The sequence below is a fragment of the Anomaloglossus baeobatrachus genome, chromosome 3, assembly GCF_048569485.1.
Source record: "Anomaloglossus baeobatrachus isolate aAnoBae1 chromosome 3, aAnoBae1.hap1, whole genome shotgun sequence".
NCBI classification, from domain to species: Eukaryota; Metazoa; Chordata; class Amphibia; order Anura; family Aromobatidae; genus Anomaloglossus; species Anomaloglossus baeobatrachus.
The window spans coordinates 43,493,877-43,510,025 of record NC_134355.1 but is presented as its reverse complement, the minus strand read 5'-3'; the positions used below and the strand labels follow the sequence as shown (position 1 = coordinate 43,510,025).

General features: G+C 50.2%; 1 protein-coding gene across 1 annotated transcript in view; it reads left to right on the top strand.

Moving 5' to 3' along the window:
- Positions 1 to 16,149, top strand: part of DTL (denticleless E3 ubiquitin protein ligase adapter) — a 68,266-nt gene that overhangs the window by 9,504 nt on the left and 42,613 nt on the right. Inside the window, exons 5-7 of the mRNA XM_075337992.1 lie at positions 1,312 to 1,432; positions 10,202 to 10,267; positions 11,972 to 12,087. Coding sequence (XP_075194107.1) covers positions 1,312 to 1,432; positions 10,202 to 10,267; positions 11,972 to 12,087 — 303 coding nt within the window. The remainder of the gene's footprint in view (positions 1 to 1,311; positions 1,433 to 10,201; positions 10,268 to 11,971; positions 12,088 to 16,149) is intronic.

Sequence of the window (16,149 nt, the reverse complement as noted above, 5' to 3'; positions counted from 1 at the left end):
TGTGTGTGTGTGTGGCACAAGGTCCCCATCAGGGGTGATTGTGTGTGTGTGTGTGGCACAAGGTCCCCATCAGGGGTGATTGTGTGTGTGTGTGTGTGTGTGTGTGGCACAAGGTCCCCATCAGGGGTGATTGTGTGTGTGTGTGTGTGTGTGGCACAAGGTCCCCATCAGGGGTGATTGTGTGTGTGTGTGTGTGTGTGTGTGTGTGTGGCACAAGGTCCCCATCAGGGGTGATTGTGTGTGTGTGTGTGTGTGTGTGTGTGTGGCACAAGGTCCCCATCAGGGGTGATTGTGTGTGTGTGTGTGTGTGTGTGTGTGGCACAAGGTCCCCATCAGGGGTGATTGTGTGTGTGTGTGTGTGTGGCACAAGGTCCCCATCAGGGGTGATTGTGTGTGTGTGTGTGTGTGGCACAAGGTCCCCATCAGGGGTGATTGTGTGTGTGTGTGTGGCACAAGGTCCCCATCAGGGGTGATTGTGTGTGTGTGTGGCACAAGGTCCCCATCAGGGGTGATTGTGTGTGTGTGTGGCACAAGGTCCCCATCAGGGGTGATTGTGTGTGTGTGTGGCACAAGGTCCCCATCAGGGGTGATTGTGTGTGTGTGTGGCACAAGGTCCCCATCAGGGGTGATTGTGTGTGTGTGTGTGTGTGTGGCACAAGGTCCCCATCAGGGGTGATTGTGTGTGTGTGGCACAAGGTCCCCATCAGGGGTGATTGTGTGTGCGTGTGTGTGTGTGTGTACGCGCACCCCACTGCATGTGAGTACCTGTGTGTGTACCGGTGATACTGTCTGCAGGGCTGTGTATCTAATCCTGTCCTGTGTGATGCTGTCTGCTGAGTCGTGTATCTAATCCTCTCTTGTGTGATAATCCTGCTGTCCTTGGTGACACTTTAGACATTTCTGGTCACCAGGAAAATGGCTCTGCGCTGTGTCCTTACATGTCATTTTCTGTTATCCTTTGTAAACACTCAGATTGGGAGGGGGGAGGCGACATCACACACAGGAGAGCAGACTCCGCCCACTTTACGGCAGGCTGTAATCTGAGCTTTTTATACAGTGGAAATTCAGTAGGATTTCAGAAGCTGCTCTCCCTAGTGTTTAACAGTGGAAAATATCAAACTTTTTTTATTTATTTTTTTTTATATATATATTTTGCACAATTAAAAAAAAAAAAAAAAAAAAAAATATTTAAAACATTTAAACATTATTACTTTACATTTTTTCAGTTATTTATTTTATTTTTTTTCGACGATACCTTCCCTTTAAGAAAAGGGTCAGAATACGTTTCCATCTGTGATTTTTTTCTTGCAGGTTACAGCCTCCGGTGACCAGACTGCTAAGCTCTTCGATGTGAAGGCCGGGGAACTTCTTGGGGAGTGCAAAGGACACCAGTGCAGCCTGAAGTCTGTCACTTTCTCCAAGTTTGAAAAAGGTAGAATTATCAGAACATGTCTTATTCTGCGCATGTCAGCAATTTACGGAGATCTTATTTAAATGTGATTAAATGCCATTTGTAGCGAGTTCTGTTATAGAATAGTAAGGCTTGGTTCACACGGTATTTTTGCGGTGTTTTTTTGTTTTTTGCCTTAGTTTTATGCACATCCATACTAATAAATCTCCATCTTTACAGTCCCAGCAAAGTCTGAGACCCCTGAAATCTCACATGTGTGCACAAAATGCCTGCACTTTTTTTTACCTAACTTTTTTGTCACACCTTGGTTTTTGCTGCGTTTTTGAAAGAATGAATGTCAATTCTTCTGTGGAGGCCACCTGAGCTGTAGTATGTTTGTTTAAACGTAATAAGAATATCTGTGTATATACAGTTAGGTCCAGAAATATTTGGACAGTGACACAATTTTGGCGAGTTGGGCTCTGCATGCCACCACATTGGATTTGAAATGAAACCTCTACAACAGAATTCAAGTGCAGATTGTAACGTTTAATTTGAAGGTTTGAACAAAAACATCTGATAGAAATTGTAGGAATTGTCACATTTCTTTACAAACACTCCACATTTTAGGAGGTCAAAAGTAATTGGACAAATAAACCAAACCCAAACAAAATATTTTTATTTTCAATATTTTGTTGCGAATCCTTTGGAGGCAATTACTGCCTTAAGTCTGGAACCCATGGACATCACCAAACGCTGGGTTTCCTCCTTCTTAATGCTTTGCCAGGCCTTTACAGCCGCAGCCTTCAGGTCTTGCTTTTTTTTGTGGGTCTTTCCGTCTTAAGTCTGGATTTGAGCAAGTGAAATGCATGCTCAATTGGGTTAAGATCTGGTGATTGACTTGGCCATTGCAGAATGTTCCACTTTTCTTTGTCTGGGTCTCCCAATAGAGCGACAATCGGGTGTATAGCTTCTGCCTCCGGAGGCCGCACAAAGTATTACACTCAAAAGTGTTAAGCCCCTCCCCTTCTGCCTATACACCCCCCGTGCTCCCACGGGCTCCTCAGTTTTTTGCTTTGTGCGAAGGAGGTCAGACACGCACAGCACAGCTCCACAGTTTAGTCAGCAGCAGCTGCTGACTATGTCGGTTGGAAGAAAAGTGGGCCCATATAGGGCCCCCAGCATGCTCCCTTCTCACCCCACTCTTGTCGGCGGTGTTGTTAAGGTTGAGGTATCCATTGCGGGTACAGAGGCTGGAGCCCACATGCTGCTTTCCTTCCCCATCCCCCTCAGGGCTCTGGGTGAAGTGGGATCCTATCGGTCTCCAGGCACTGAGACCGTGCTTCATCCACAACTCCTGTGGAGCCTGCTGGATAGGAGCCGGGTACCGTTCAGGGACATGGCCCTGCTACGTGAAGGTACTCTGTATCCCTGTGGGGACCGCGCACGGCAACACCTCAGCTTTGCTGGGTGTGCTAGTGCACCGGGGACCGCGGCGCTGACCGGGTTAAACTGTGCCATTACACACTCAGCGTCGCTGAGTGTGTTTATATGTAGGGGCTACCGCGCTAACCGCCGCTGCCATGGGAAACTGCGGCGCGGCTGGGACTTGTAGTTCGCCGGGGACTTCGGCGTCGGCCGCGCTTTTACGGCGGCCACGCTTATACTCGAGTCCCCGGCTTGCTTGCGGCCTAGTTTCCCTTTCTCCCGCCCTCAGCCCTGACAGGCAGGGGAAGGGCGGGACGCTGCACGGAACGAGCAGCACTGAGGGCTGGAGTATGATTTCCATACTCCACCCCCCTCACTGTGCACAGTGTGAGCACCTCGGCCACGGCTCCCTCCTCTCGTCAGGACGCCGCAGCCATTTCCTGTCAGCTCCTACGACGCTGCAGAGAGGGACAAACCCTGGGAGACCCAGACACTGTCTCTGGTGGCCTCATAACCGCTTTAGGCGGATGGTAAGCAGCACCTGTGGTGCTAGCCCCATGGTGCTGTAGTGTATTGATACATTATTTGTTTATAGTATATATTTTACACTGTATGAGCACAGTTCATTCTGGCTATATACCCTATTGTGTTACTCAGGGCGCCCACAAAAGTCAGGGGTGCCAAAACACAGGCTTATTATGCTGCCTGCGTCGCTTGTACGACCCAGCTGCCGGCAGGTTCCATTGACCCTCATTGTGTGCATTGTTGGGCCCCTGTGACAATTCTTCAGCCAGGGCCCCTGCTAAGAGGGGCCCAGGGGGAGCCACCTGTGGACACTGTCCTAGTGACGGGGACGGAGTTTGCAAAACTCTCTGAGACTATGGCTAAGATACTAGAAGCCTTGCAGTCCAGGCCGGTATCTCAGCAAAGGGACTTTGTTGAATCATTGTTCCCTGGCCCCCCTCAGTTGGACCAAGTCCTCCCGGGGTATCTCATACATCCCAGGCTGAGGGTTCTGACTTAGACCCCAGCCCCAGACCGACTAAGTGGGCTCGCTTAGAATTTCCCTCGACATCATATTGTTCAGGGTCTCAGCGGGGGGAATCTCTGGTTGATGATGCGGAGACAGCTGATCAGGATTCTGATCCTGAGGGCGCTCTCAATCTTAATACTCCAGACGGGGACGCCATGGTGAACGTTATTGCGTCCATCGATCAAATGCTGGATATTTCTCCCTCAGCTCCTCCGGCGGAGGAGTCAGCTTCTCATACACAGAGTATGTTTCTAGACCACTCTGATTTCAGAGAGGCGCTCCAGAATCACCATGCTTGTCCAGATAAGCGTTTTTCTAAGCGCCTTAAGGATACACGTTATCCTTTTTCCCCTGACGTGGTTAAAGGTTGGACTCAGTGTCCCATAGTGGATCCTCCAATCTCCAGACTGGCGGCTAGATCCACACTTGCAGTGGAAGAGGGGGCCTCGCTCAAAGATGCCACTGACAGGCAGATGGAGCTCTGGTTGAAATCCATCTATGAAGCTATCTGCGCTTCTTTTGCCCCAGCATTCGCAGCCGTATGGGCGCTACAAGCTATCTCAGCAGGTCAAGCGCAAATTGAAGCGGCCACATGCACGGCCGCGCCACAAGTGGCATCCATTACCACACAGACCTCGGCAATTGCGTCTTACGCTATTATTGCTGTCCTGGACTCTGCGAGCCGTACGGCGGTCGCGGCCGCCAATTCGGTGGTACTCCGCAGGGCCTTGTGGCTACGGGAAGGGAAGGCAGATTCTGTTTCCAAAAAAAAAGCGCTTAACCAGTTTGCCAATTTCTGGCGACAGGCTGTTTGGCGAGCGTCTGGATGAAATCATCAAACAATCCAAGGGAAAGGATACATCCTTACCCCAGCCCAAACAGAACATACCCCAACAGAGGAAGGGGCAGTCGAGGTTTCGGTCCTTTCAGGGCGCGGGCAGGTCCCAATTCTCCTCGTCCAAAAGGTCTCAGAAAGGACAAAGGAACTCTGATGCATGGCGGTCTAAGTCACGTCCTTAAAAGGCCACCGGAGGCGCCGCTAACAAAGCGGCTTCCTCATGACTTTCGACCTCCTCTAGTAGCATCCTCGGTCGGTGGCAGGCTCTCCCGCTTTTGCGACACCTGGCTGCCACAAATAAAAGACCGCTGGGTGAGAGACATTCTGTCTCACGGTTACAAGATAGAGTTCACCTCTCGTCCCCCGACTCGATTCTTCAGGTCATCCCCGCCTCCCTAGCGAGCCGAGGCTCTTCTGCAGGCGCTGCGCACTCTGAAGGCAGAAGGAGTGGTGATCCCGGTTCCTCTTCAGTAACTGAGCCACGATTTTTACTCCAACTTGTTTGTGGTCCCAAAGGAGGACGGGTCTTTCCGCCCGGTCCTGGACCTGAAACTGCTCAACAAACATGTAAAAACCAGACGGTTCAGGATGGAATCCCTCCGCTCCGTCATCGCCTCAATGTCCCAAGGAGATTTCCTTGCATCGATCGATATCAAAGATGCTTATCTCCACGTACCGATTGCTCCAGAGCACCAGCGCTTCTTGCGCTTCGCCATAGGAAACGAACACTTGCAATTCGTGGCACTGCCGTTCAGCCTGGCAACAGCCCCACGGGTTTTTACCAAGGTTATGGCTACTGTAGTAGCGCTCCTACACTCGCAGGGTCACTCGGTGATCCAGTACTTGGATGCTGATCAAGGCACCCTCTCAAGAGGCATGCCAACGCAGTCTCGACGCTTCCCTGAAGACTCTCCAGGGTTTCGGGTGGATCATCAATTTTCCAAAGTCAAATCTGACACCGGCCCACTCGCTGACATATCTTGGCATGGAGTTTCATACCCTCTCAGCGATAGTGAAGCTTCCGCTGTTCAAGCAGTAGTCACTTCAGAAAGGGGTACAATCTCTCCTTCAAGGCCAGTCACACCCCTTGAGGCGCCTCATGCACTTCCTGGGGAAGATGGTGGCAGCAATGGAGGCAGTTCCCTTCGCGCAGTTTCACCTGCGTCCCCTTCGATGGGACATCCTACGCAAATGGGACAGGAAGACGACGTCCCTCGACAGGACCGTCTCCCTCTCTCAGGCGACCAGAGCTTCCCTTCGGTGGTGGCTTCTTCCCACTTCATTATCGAAGGGGAAATCCTTCCTTCCCCCATCCTGGGAAGTAGTCACGACGGACGCGAGTCTGTCAGGGTGGGGAGCGGTTTTTCTCCACCACAGGGCTCAGGGTACGTGGACCCAGCAAGAGTCCTCGCTTCAGATCAATGTTCTGGAAATAAGGGCAGTGTATCTTGCCCAGAAAGCGTTCCAGCAGTGGCTGGAGGGCAAGCAGATCCGAATTCAGTCGGACAATTCCACAGCGGTGGCATACATCAACCACCAAGGCGGCACACGCAGCCGGCAAGCCTTCCAGGAAGTCCGGCGGATTTTGATGTGGGTGGAAGTCACGGCATCCGCCATATCCGCAGTTCACATCCCAGGCGTGGAAAACTGGGAAGCAGATTATCTCAGTTGCCAGGGCATGGACGCAGGGGAATGGTCCCTTCACCCGGACGTGTTTCAGGAGATCTGTTGCTGCTGGGGGGTGCCGGACGTCGACCTCATGGCGCCCCGGCACAACAACAAGATACCAATGTTCATGGCACGGTCTCAAGATCCCAGAGCTCTGGCGGCAGACGCCTTAGTTCAGGATTTGTCGCAGTTTCAGCTCCCTTATGTGTTTCCTCCGCTGGCACTGTTGCCCAGAGTGTTACGCAAGATCAGGATCGACTGCCGCCGCGCCATCCTCGTCGCTCCAGACTGGCCAAGGTCGTCGTGGTACCCGGATCTGTGGCATCTCACGGTCGGCCAACCGTGGACACTACCAGACCGAACAGACTTGCTATCTCGAGGGCCGTTTTTCCATCTGAATTCTGCGGCCCTCAACCTGACTGTGTGGCCATTGAGTCCTGGACCCTAGCGCCTTCAGGGTTATCTCAAGACGTCATTGCCACTATGAGACAGGCTAGGAAACCAACGTCCGCCAAGATCTTTCACAGGACGTGAACAATTTTTTTTCTGTCATGGTGCTCTGTTCAGGGTTTTTCTCCCTGGCCATTTGCATTACCTACTTTTCTGTCCTTCCTTCAATCTGGACTGGAAAAGGGTTTGTCGCTCGGCTCCCTTAAGGGACAACAGCGCCCTCTGTGTTTTTCCAGAAGCGCCTAGCCAGACTTCCACAGGTACGCACGTTCCTGCAGGGGGTTTGTCACATCGTTCCACCTTACAAGCGGCCGTTAGAACCCTGGGATCTAAACAGGGTTCTGATGGTTCTTCAGAAACCACCAGTCGAGCCAATGAGAGATATTTCCCTCTCACGACTTTCGCAGAAAGTGGTTTTTCTTGTAGCAGTCACTTCTCTTCGGAGAGTGTCTGAGCTAGCAGCATTGTCGTGCAAAGCCCCTTTCCTGGTGTTCACCAGGACAAGGTGGTTCTACGTCCGGTTCCGGATTTTCTCCCTAAGGTGGTATCCCCCTTTCATCTCAATCAGGATATCTCCTTAGCCTCTTTTTGTCCTCATCCAGTTCACCAATGTGAAAAGGATTTGCACTTGTTAGATTTGGTGAGAGCACTCAGACTCTACATTTCTCATACGGCGCCCCTGCGCCGCTCGGATGCACTCTTTGTCCTTGTCGCTGGCCAGCGTAAAGGGTCACAGGCTTCCAAATCAACCCTGGCTCGGTGGATCAAGGAGCCAATTATCGAAGCTTACCGTTCGGCTGGGCTTCCGGTTCCCTCAGGGCTGAAGGCCCACTCTACCAGAGCCGTGGGCGCGTCCTGGGCTTTGAGGCACCAGGCTACGGCTCAGCAGGTGTGTCAGGCGGCTACCTGGTCGAGCCTGCACACTTTCACGAAGCACTATCAGGTGCATACCTATGCTTCGGCGGATGCCAGCCTAGGTAGACGAGTCCTTCAGGCGGCGGTTGCCCACCTGTAGGAAAGGGCCGTTTTACGGCTCTCTTACGAGGTATTAATTTACCCACCCAGGGACTGCTTTTGGACGTCCCAATTGTCTGGGTCTCCCAATAGAGCGACAAAGAAGAAGGGAATTTTGTTTACTTACCGTAAATTCCTTTTCTTCTAGCTCTAATTGGGAGACCCAGCACCCGCCCTGTTTTTTTGTGTACACATGTTGTTCATGTTGAATGGTTTCAGTTCTCCGATATTCCTTCGGATTGAAGTTACTTTAAACCAGTTTATAATTCTTTTTCCTCCTTCTTGCTTTTGCACCAAAACTGAGGAGCCCGTGGGAGCACGGGGGGTGTATAGGCAGAAGGGGAGGGGCTTAACACTTTTGAGTGTAATACTTTGTGCGGCCTCCGGAGGCAGAAGCTATACACCCGATTGTCTGGGTCTCCCAATTAGAGCTAGAAGAAAAGGAATTTACGGTAAGTAAACAAAATTCCCTTCTTTGCACTCATGAACTCCTGGGTAGCTTTGGCTGTATGCTTGGGGTCATTGTCCATCTGTACTATGAAGCGCCGTCCGATCAACTTTGGCTGAATCTGGGCTGAAAGTATATCCCGGTACACTTCAGAATTCATCCGGCTACTCTTGTCTGCTGTTATGTCATCAATAAACACAAGTGACCCAGTGCCATTGAAAGCCATGCATGCCCATGCCATCACGTTGCCTCCACCATGTTTTACAGAGGATGTGGTGTGCCTTGGATCATGTGCCGTTCCCTTTCTTCTCCAAACTTTTTTCTTCCCATCATTCTGGTACAGGTTGATCTTGGTCTCATCTGTCCATAGAATACTTTTCCAGAACTGAGCTGGCTTCATGAGGTGTTTTTCAGCAAATTTAACTCTGGCCTGTCTATTTTTGGAATTGATGAATGGTTTGCATCTAGATGTGAACCCTTTGTATTTACTTTCATGGAGTCTTCTCTTTACTGTTGACTTAGAGACAGATACACCTACTTCACTGAGAGTGTTCTGGACTTCAGTTGATGTTGTGAACGGGTTCTTCTTCACCAAAGAAAGTATGCGGCGATCATCCACCACTGTTGTCATCCGTGGACGCCCAAGCCTTTTTGAGTTCCCAAGCTCACCAGTCAATTCCTTTTTTCTCAGAATGTACCCGACTGTTGATTTTGCTACTCCAAGCATGTCTGCTATCTCTCTGATGGATTTTTTCTTTTTTTTCAGCCTCAGGATGTTCTGCTTCACCTCAATTGAGAGTTCCTTAGACCGCATGTTGTCTGGTCACAGCAACAGCTTCCAAATGCAAAACCACATACCTGTAATCAACCCCAGACCTTTTAACTACTTCATTGATTACAGGTTAACGAGGGAGACGCCTTCAGAGTTAATTGCAGCCCTTAGAGTCCCTTGTCCAATTACTTTTGGTCCCTTGAAAAAGAGGAGGCAATGCATTACAGAGCTATGATTCCTAAACCCTTTCTCCGATTTGGATGTGAAAACTCTCATATTGCAGCTGGGAGTGTGCACTTTCAGCCCATATTATATATATATAATTGTATTTCTGAACATGTTTTTGTAAACAGCTAAAATAACAAAACTTGTGTCACTGTCCAAATATTTCTGGCCCTGACTGTAAATAATCAAAATGTAGATTTAGATGCAAAATTATCTGTCTGTCTATGTAGCCATTGCACAGACCTATAGTATAATTTAAAGTTGTATAATCATGAAGGAGTTAACCAAAGATGAAGCCAGAATGTGAAGCTCTAAGAAGTGTTATCAGTAATGTTCACATAGAAGGAATGTACGGGAGGGCAGGAGTGTAATGTGAGAAATCGGGGAGTGAAAGCACTCCTTGTTAGCTTCAAGGTTATTCATGCTTACGGTATAATTGGATCTATCTTATTAAACTAGTTCAGTTGGTGATGCTGGCTGAAAAGAGAGCATGTCTGTGTTCTTTGTCTTATATACATTATATCTATCTATCTATCTATCTATCTATCAATTGGCACCGATACACAGCTAATATGGAATCGTCTCTGGATATCCGAAATGAGGACTCCATTAGCAGTCTTCAACGCAAATTCCTCCCTTGACACTTTCAGCGTTTTTGCCACGGGTTGTTTTTTTTTTTTTTTTTTTTGTTTTTTTTTTTTTTTTACCCATACAAATCAATGAGTAAGTTTAAAATCACAGGTTATTTCCTGGCAAAACCTGAGGTGTTGCTGCAGAAAAAAACATGAGCAAAAACCACCCTGTGTGAACCTAGCCTAATTGTTAGCATGTGTGGTAATGCTGACCAGTGGGAACATCGTACTTTACAAAGTTATGCCATTGGGACTGCATTAACTGCTTTGTTGTTTTTTTGTTTTTTTTTTTCCTTTTCCCAGCCGTATTCAGCACTGGAGGACGAGATGGCAACATTATGGTCTGGGATATTCGATGCAATAAGAAAGGTAAGAATTATACTTGTTCTTTCTTGTGAAGCTTTTTTTGACAAAAGCATTACCCATAATCAGACTCCCTTCAAATGGACATGAGGTGTTAGAAAGATTAGTTGATAAATGATTTGGCGAATCCTTGTGTGGCGGCCACGTTAGTAGGCAGTGGTCGCGAGACCTGATACCTAATCATTTCCTGGTATAATCAGTGTCTGAGTAGGTGTCCGGCACAATGTCATTTGGGTTGCGCCAGGTTTATTCATTTGTAGTGGTGTCAGGGATGCCGTCAGGTAAGATTCTTGCAGCCATGGACTTGACGTGGCTACTGTACTAAGATTTGGTGAGTTGTATTGCTTAGTTTTAGCTTCTCCCTTATACTACGTGCCCATAAGGACCCGTTGCGTCCTGGACGTGGCAGGTTCTGACCTGCGGGATCGATAGACCTGACCTGTGGGACCGTAGCTGCTCGTGCTCACGATCAGGGCACTGTGGTTTCTTGCTTGTTCTCCCTATGGAGAACGCTTGTGACTCCGCAGCAAAGAATTGACATGCTGCGATCTGGAAAGCCGCACCACAGGTCAGTTTTTGCTGCAGGCAGTACATGCACAGTGGGCATGGGGTTTCTAGAAAGCCTATCCACTGTGCTTGTACTGCACACGGATTGTCGGCATGAAGCCTTATACTAACTTTATAGGCATGGATGGAGGGTGAGAGTAAAGAGAGACCGCACTCTTGTTCGCTGTGAAGGATTTCTTTTATTCAAACACGTGCAAGGTGGAAAGCCGGAGACACACTGTGAGCTGGCTCCTCCGAAATGGACGACGGCCGTTTCGCCCACAAATTGGGCTTCCACAGGTCCACATCCATGTTGTGGACCTGTGGAAGCCCAATTTGTAAAAATGTAAAAGAATGTAAAAGAAATCCTTCACAGTGGACAAGAGTGCGGTCTCTCTTTACTCTCACCCTCCATCCATGGATTTTGTTCTGACGAGCACCCCGCTTTTGGATTAATGGACTTTCCAGGCTCTCCACCCTGACACAGGCACAGGCGGTACCGCAGACGATACTGCAGGTAATTTGCGGTGGTGCAGGACTTATTTTCCTCTCTTTCTATAACTTTATAGGCATACCATCCCTATAATTTGTTTTAATGTGATCAACCAAGACTCTTCCTACAGTTACTTATCACTCTGTATAGATAGTTTTAAGTTTTCATATTCAGGGGGCTTAAATTGCACTGAAGATGGGATTTCATATTGGATGACGCCTACTGCAATCATTCAGCGATATACTGTATATCTCTGATCTCATGCCTCCTTAGAGAGCGTTGCTCTTTACAGAATTCAAGCTCTGGCTTAAAGAGGTCACATGCAGGTTAACTCAACCGCACCGATCCAAAATGTAGGTGAGAGCGAGAGATGGGCGAATAGTAACTATTCGTGTTCAAATATTGCTTACGAGTACTATTCCGGTATTCGTCACAGCGCGAAAAATGCCCGTTGACTTGCATTAGGTTCAATATTGGTGACGAATACCGGAATACTGCTTGGGATTCGTTAGTAATCCGAAAATTATGTTACTATTCGCCCATTACTAGTGATGACCTTTGCTACGTCTAGTTTTTGTATAGTCTTCAGTGCTGCTTGGTCCAACTGGCTGGATTGTGCTCCATTTTAGTCACTTGAAAGATTTTCACTTTTTTTTTTTCCCCCCCCCCAGATGGCTTCTATAGACAAGTGAAACAGATTAGTGGGGCTCACAACGCACCTAATAAACAAACGCCACTGAAAATGAAAAAGCGAAAGCCGACGGCCAGAGGTCTCGCCCCATCTGTGGTAAGAACCCGATTACACGTCGTTAGTAGATTGAGAACTAATGAATCAAAAAAGACAACCTTCATGCTGCCTGAACAGTAGCTTGAAATGTAATGTGCTTTCCAAATGGGAAGACTGGAACAAGTGAGTGCAAAACTGTCAGATTGCAATCGACAAAGGGAAGTACATGAAGAGAAATGGCGGCTGCTGTCCTTGGTAGGACTAGCGCTCATGATACCCTGAGTGAGATGGCTGTAAACATTCTCTATACAAAAGGTGTTGGAGTTGGTGCTCGTTGCGTTTGTGCACTACATTCCACAGGTGCACCAGGGGACATACAGCTTCCCAAATGGAGAAGGTGTTTTAATAGTCTTAAGAGTCTGACTGGCTACCGGAGAAACAGCCAGTAATACCAGGCCTGGCTGCGGTTACCTGCACATCACCTGAGCTCCGGAGTGCAGCCTAGCCTGAACTTGGGGTTTGCAGGACTGAACCGCGAGCACCGACTGATTTCCCAGCGATTGTGGTTCAGTTCATAACTGTGGTCAGGCCGGGGCTGCACTCCGGAGCTCAGGTGACAGCTCCGGAGTTCAATCCAGGTAACCGCAGCCAGGCCTGGTATTACTGGCGGCTTCTCCAGTAGCCAGGCCGACACTGAATGCAGCTCACCCGAACCTCTACATGCATATGGTCATGTGTTCTTTGTAAGGGAACCAGAACATGTTGGTGTTTCTAATGGAGCTCACAATCAGGAAACTGGGTGACACGTGATAAAACAGCCTGAGTGACATATTTCGGGGGTGTGGGAAGTTGTAGTTTTTCCAGCACCCATGTCTGCACCATGATGTAAGGGTGCCGTCATGGGTTCAGAAAAAAACACCTTACTGGTAAGTACGTATTTTTCCCTGCCGCCCCTGACAGCACCACCTGAGAGAGAGGTTCCGCCCACATCAGGACAGGAAACCCACTGATAAAAAGGTGGCACCTCTCCTCCACATCAGTTTGGTTTCCTGTCCTGGTAGATGTGCGCACTCACGGCGGCCGCTGGAAGGCTTGTCCCTGCTGTGCAGCACGCTGGAGTGAAGCAATCCCGTTCTCTTGTGACTCTGACTATGCGCATCTTCCAGCTGGCCGAACATCTCTCCTCCTTAACAGCTCTTCATATCAAGGGGACGGACAACGAGGAGGCCGACTTCCTCAGCCGGCACTGTCTCAGTCAGCGGGAGTGGTCCATAGACCCGGAGGTCTTTCGCAAGATCACGCTTCTATGGGGTGTCCCTGTTCTAGACCTGTTCGCTACCAAGGCGAATCGGAAAGTGGACAGGTTCTGCTCTCTCAACCGCCGAGACGATCCTGTTGCCCTCGATGCGTTTCAGATGTCTTGGTCTCACGGCCTCCTGTACGCGTTTCCTCCTCTGATCCTGTTGCCTTCGGTTCTCCGGAAAATCCGGGACGACAGAGCGGAGGTTATTCTCATCGCCCCCTTCTGGTCGAAGCTGGCATGGTTTTACTGGCTGCGGACACTGTCTCTGGTGGATCCTTGGGTTCTCCTGGATGCCCCTCATCTCCTTTCCCAGGGCCCAGTCCATCCCCCCCCCCCCCGACCCGGCTCTCTATTTGACGGCCTGCCGTTTGAGCGGCGGCTGCTTGCTCGACGGGTTTTTCATCTGGCTTGATAGACACTCGTCTTCACAGTAGAAAAGCGGTCACCACGGCCATTTACGGGAGGGTCTGGAAGCGTTTTCTCCTTCAGTCCGGGGCTCGGGCGGAGGACCCCACTCCTATCTCTGCTATACTAGAATTCCTCCAGAGGGGGTTGGAATTGGGGCTCTCCACCAGTACACTCAAGGTACAGGTATCAGCCTTAGGGGCACTGTTTAATTGTAGTCTGGCACAGAATGAGTGGATTTGCAGGTTTATTAAATCTAAGTCCAGGTCTGTTCCTGTTCAGGCTCCCAGGGTTCCCCCATGGGACCTCAATTTAGTGTTGGATGCCCTCACGGGGCCACTGTTTGAACCCTTAGGGGAGGTCCCTCTCAAACTGCTGTCACTTAAGGTTTTTCTCCTCGTCGCACTCACCTCGGCCAGGCGGGTGGGGGATCTCCAAGCCTTGTCCGTTGTTCACCCTTATACCCGGATTCTGGATGATAAGGTAGTGTTGCGGACTGATCCCTTCTACTTGCCCAAGGTTTCTAAACCCTTTCATCGGTCCCAAGAAATCGTGCTCCCTTCCTTCTGTGACCCCCCCCCCTCATAACGAGAAGGAGGCTAGGTTGCACACGTTGGATGTCCGGAGGCCCTTAATCACATACCTAGATAGGACTAGGGAATGGAGGAAGTCTCAGGTCCTGTTTGTCACATTTCAGGGGCAATCCAGGGGCATGGGGCTTCTAAGGCTACCTTGGCCAGATGGGTCAGGGATGCCATCGGTTTGGCATACTCGGCTAAGGACTCCACTCCTCCTCAGGGCATACGGGCGCACTCCACTAGAGCAGTGTCTACGTCTTGGGCAGAGAGGGCGGATGCCTCTATTGACCAGATCTGTCGGGCGGCTACTTGGTCGTCTCCTGGTACTTTTTCTTTCGACACTATAGGCTGGACTTATCCTCCACAACTGACCTTTCCTTTGGGAGATGGGTCTTACAGGCGGTGGTCCCTCCCTAAGGTGGTGGTCTCTATGAATCTCTCAGGTGGTGCTGTCATGGGCGGCAGGGAAAAATCTTAATTACTCACCGGTAATGGGATTTTCAATAGCCCATGACAGCACCTTTAGTTCTCCCCCCCCACCCCCCTATTCACTGGTTGTGGGCACCCTTCGGGGAGTGTTAGTTATTGGTGTTTTTCCTTGGGTGGTGGTATGATTAATCTGTTTGTTGTGTTTTGTTGGTCCTCTCTGGCTCTGAAAACCTACTGATGTGGAGGAGAGGTGCTGTCTTCTTATCAGTGGGTTTCCTGTCCTGATGTGGGCGGAACCTATCTCTCAGGTGGTGCTGTCATGGGCTATTGAAAATACCATTACCGGTGAGTAATTAAGATTTCTTCGGCGCTCCATTGGGAGACCCAGACGATTGGGTGTATAGCTACTGCCTCCGGAGGCCACACAAAGCATTACACTAAAAAGTGTAAGGCCCCTCCCCTTCTGGCTATACACCCCCAGTGGGATCACTGGCTCACCAGTTTTTCTGCTTTGTGCGAAGGAGGTCAGACATCCACGCATAGCTCCACTGTTTTTAGTCAGCAGCAGCTGCTGACTATGTCGGTTGGAAGAAAAGTGGGCCCATATGGGGCCCCCAGCATGCTCCCTTCTCACCCCACTTGTGGTTTGTAAGGTTGAGGTACCCATTGCGGGTACGGAGGCTGGAGCCCACATGCTGCTTTCCTTCCCCATCCCCCTGAGGGCTCTGGTGAAGTGGGATCTTACAGGTCTCCAGGCACTGAGACCGGGCTCCATCCACAGACCCAGAGAACCTGTTGGATATGGAGCTGAGTATCGTCAGGGACAGGCCCTGCTACATTAAGGTACTCTGTGTCCCCGGGCAAGCGCGCACACACACACCAGCATTGCTGGGAGTGTTAGTGCGCCGGGGGTAACAGCGCGGTGCGCTCGTGCTATATTCACTGCAGCTTAGCTGAGTGGATTTATGTATTGGGAACTGCCGCGCCGGCCGCTGCTGGGTGTTTTTTACATTGTGGCGCGGCTGGGACTTGTGGTGCGCCGGGGACTTCCGCGCTGGCCGTGCACATGGACGGCCGCGCTAATTACTCGAGTCCCCGGCTTTGCGGCCTAGTTTTCGTTTCGTTCCCGCCTCCAGCCCTGCCAGTCAGGGGAGAGGCGGGACGCTGTACAGACAGTCAGCACAGAGGGCTGGAGTCTGCTTTGCATTCTCCAGCCCCCTTCACTGGACACAGTGGGACGCCAGTTTCCCGCTCTTGTCTGGGGCACGCCCACGGCCCGCCCCTCGTCACACGAGCTGGAGAAGGACGCCGGCAGCCATTCCTGCACGCAGTCCGAGCTGGGGAACGGAGACATGCTCTGGGCAACCAACACAGGGCTCTGGCGACCACATACCCGCGTTATAAGCG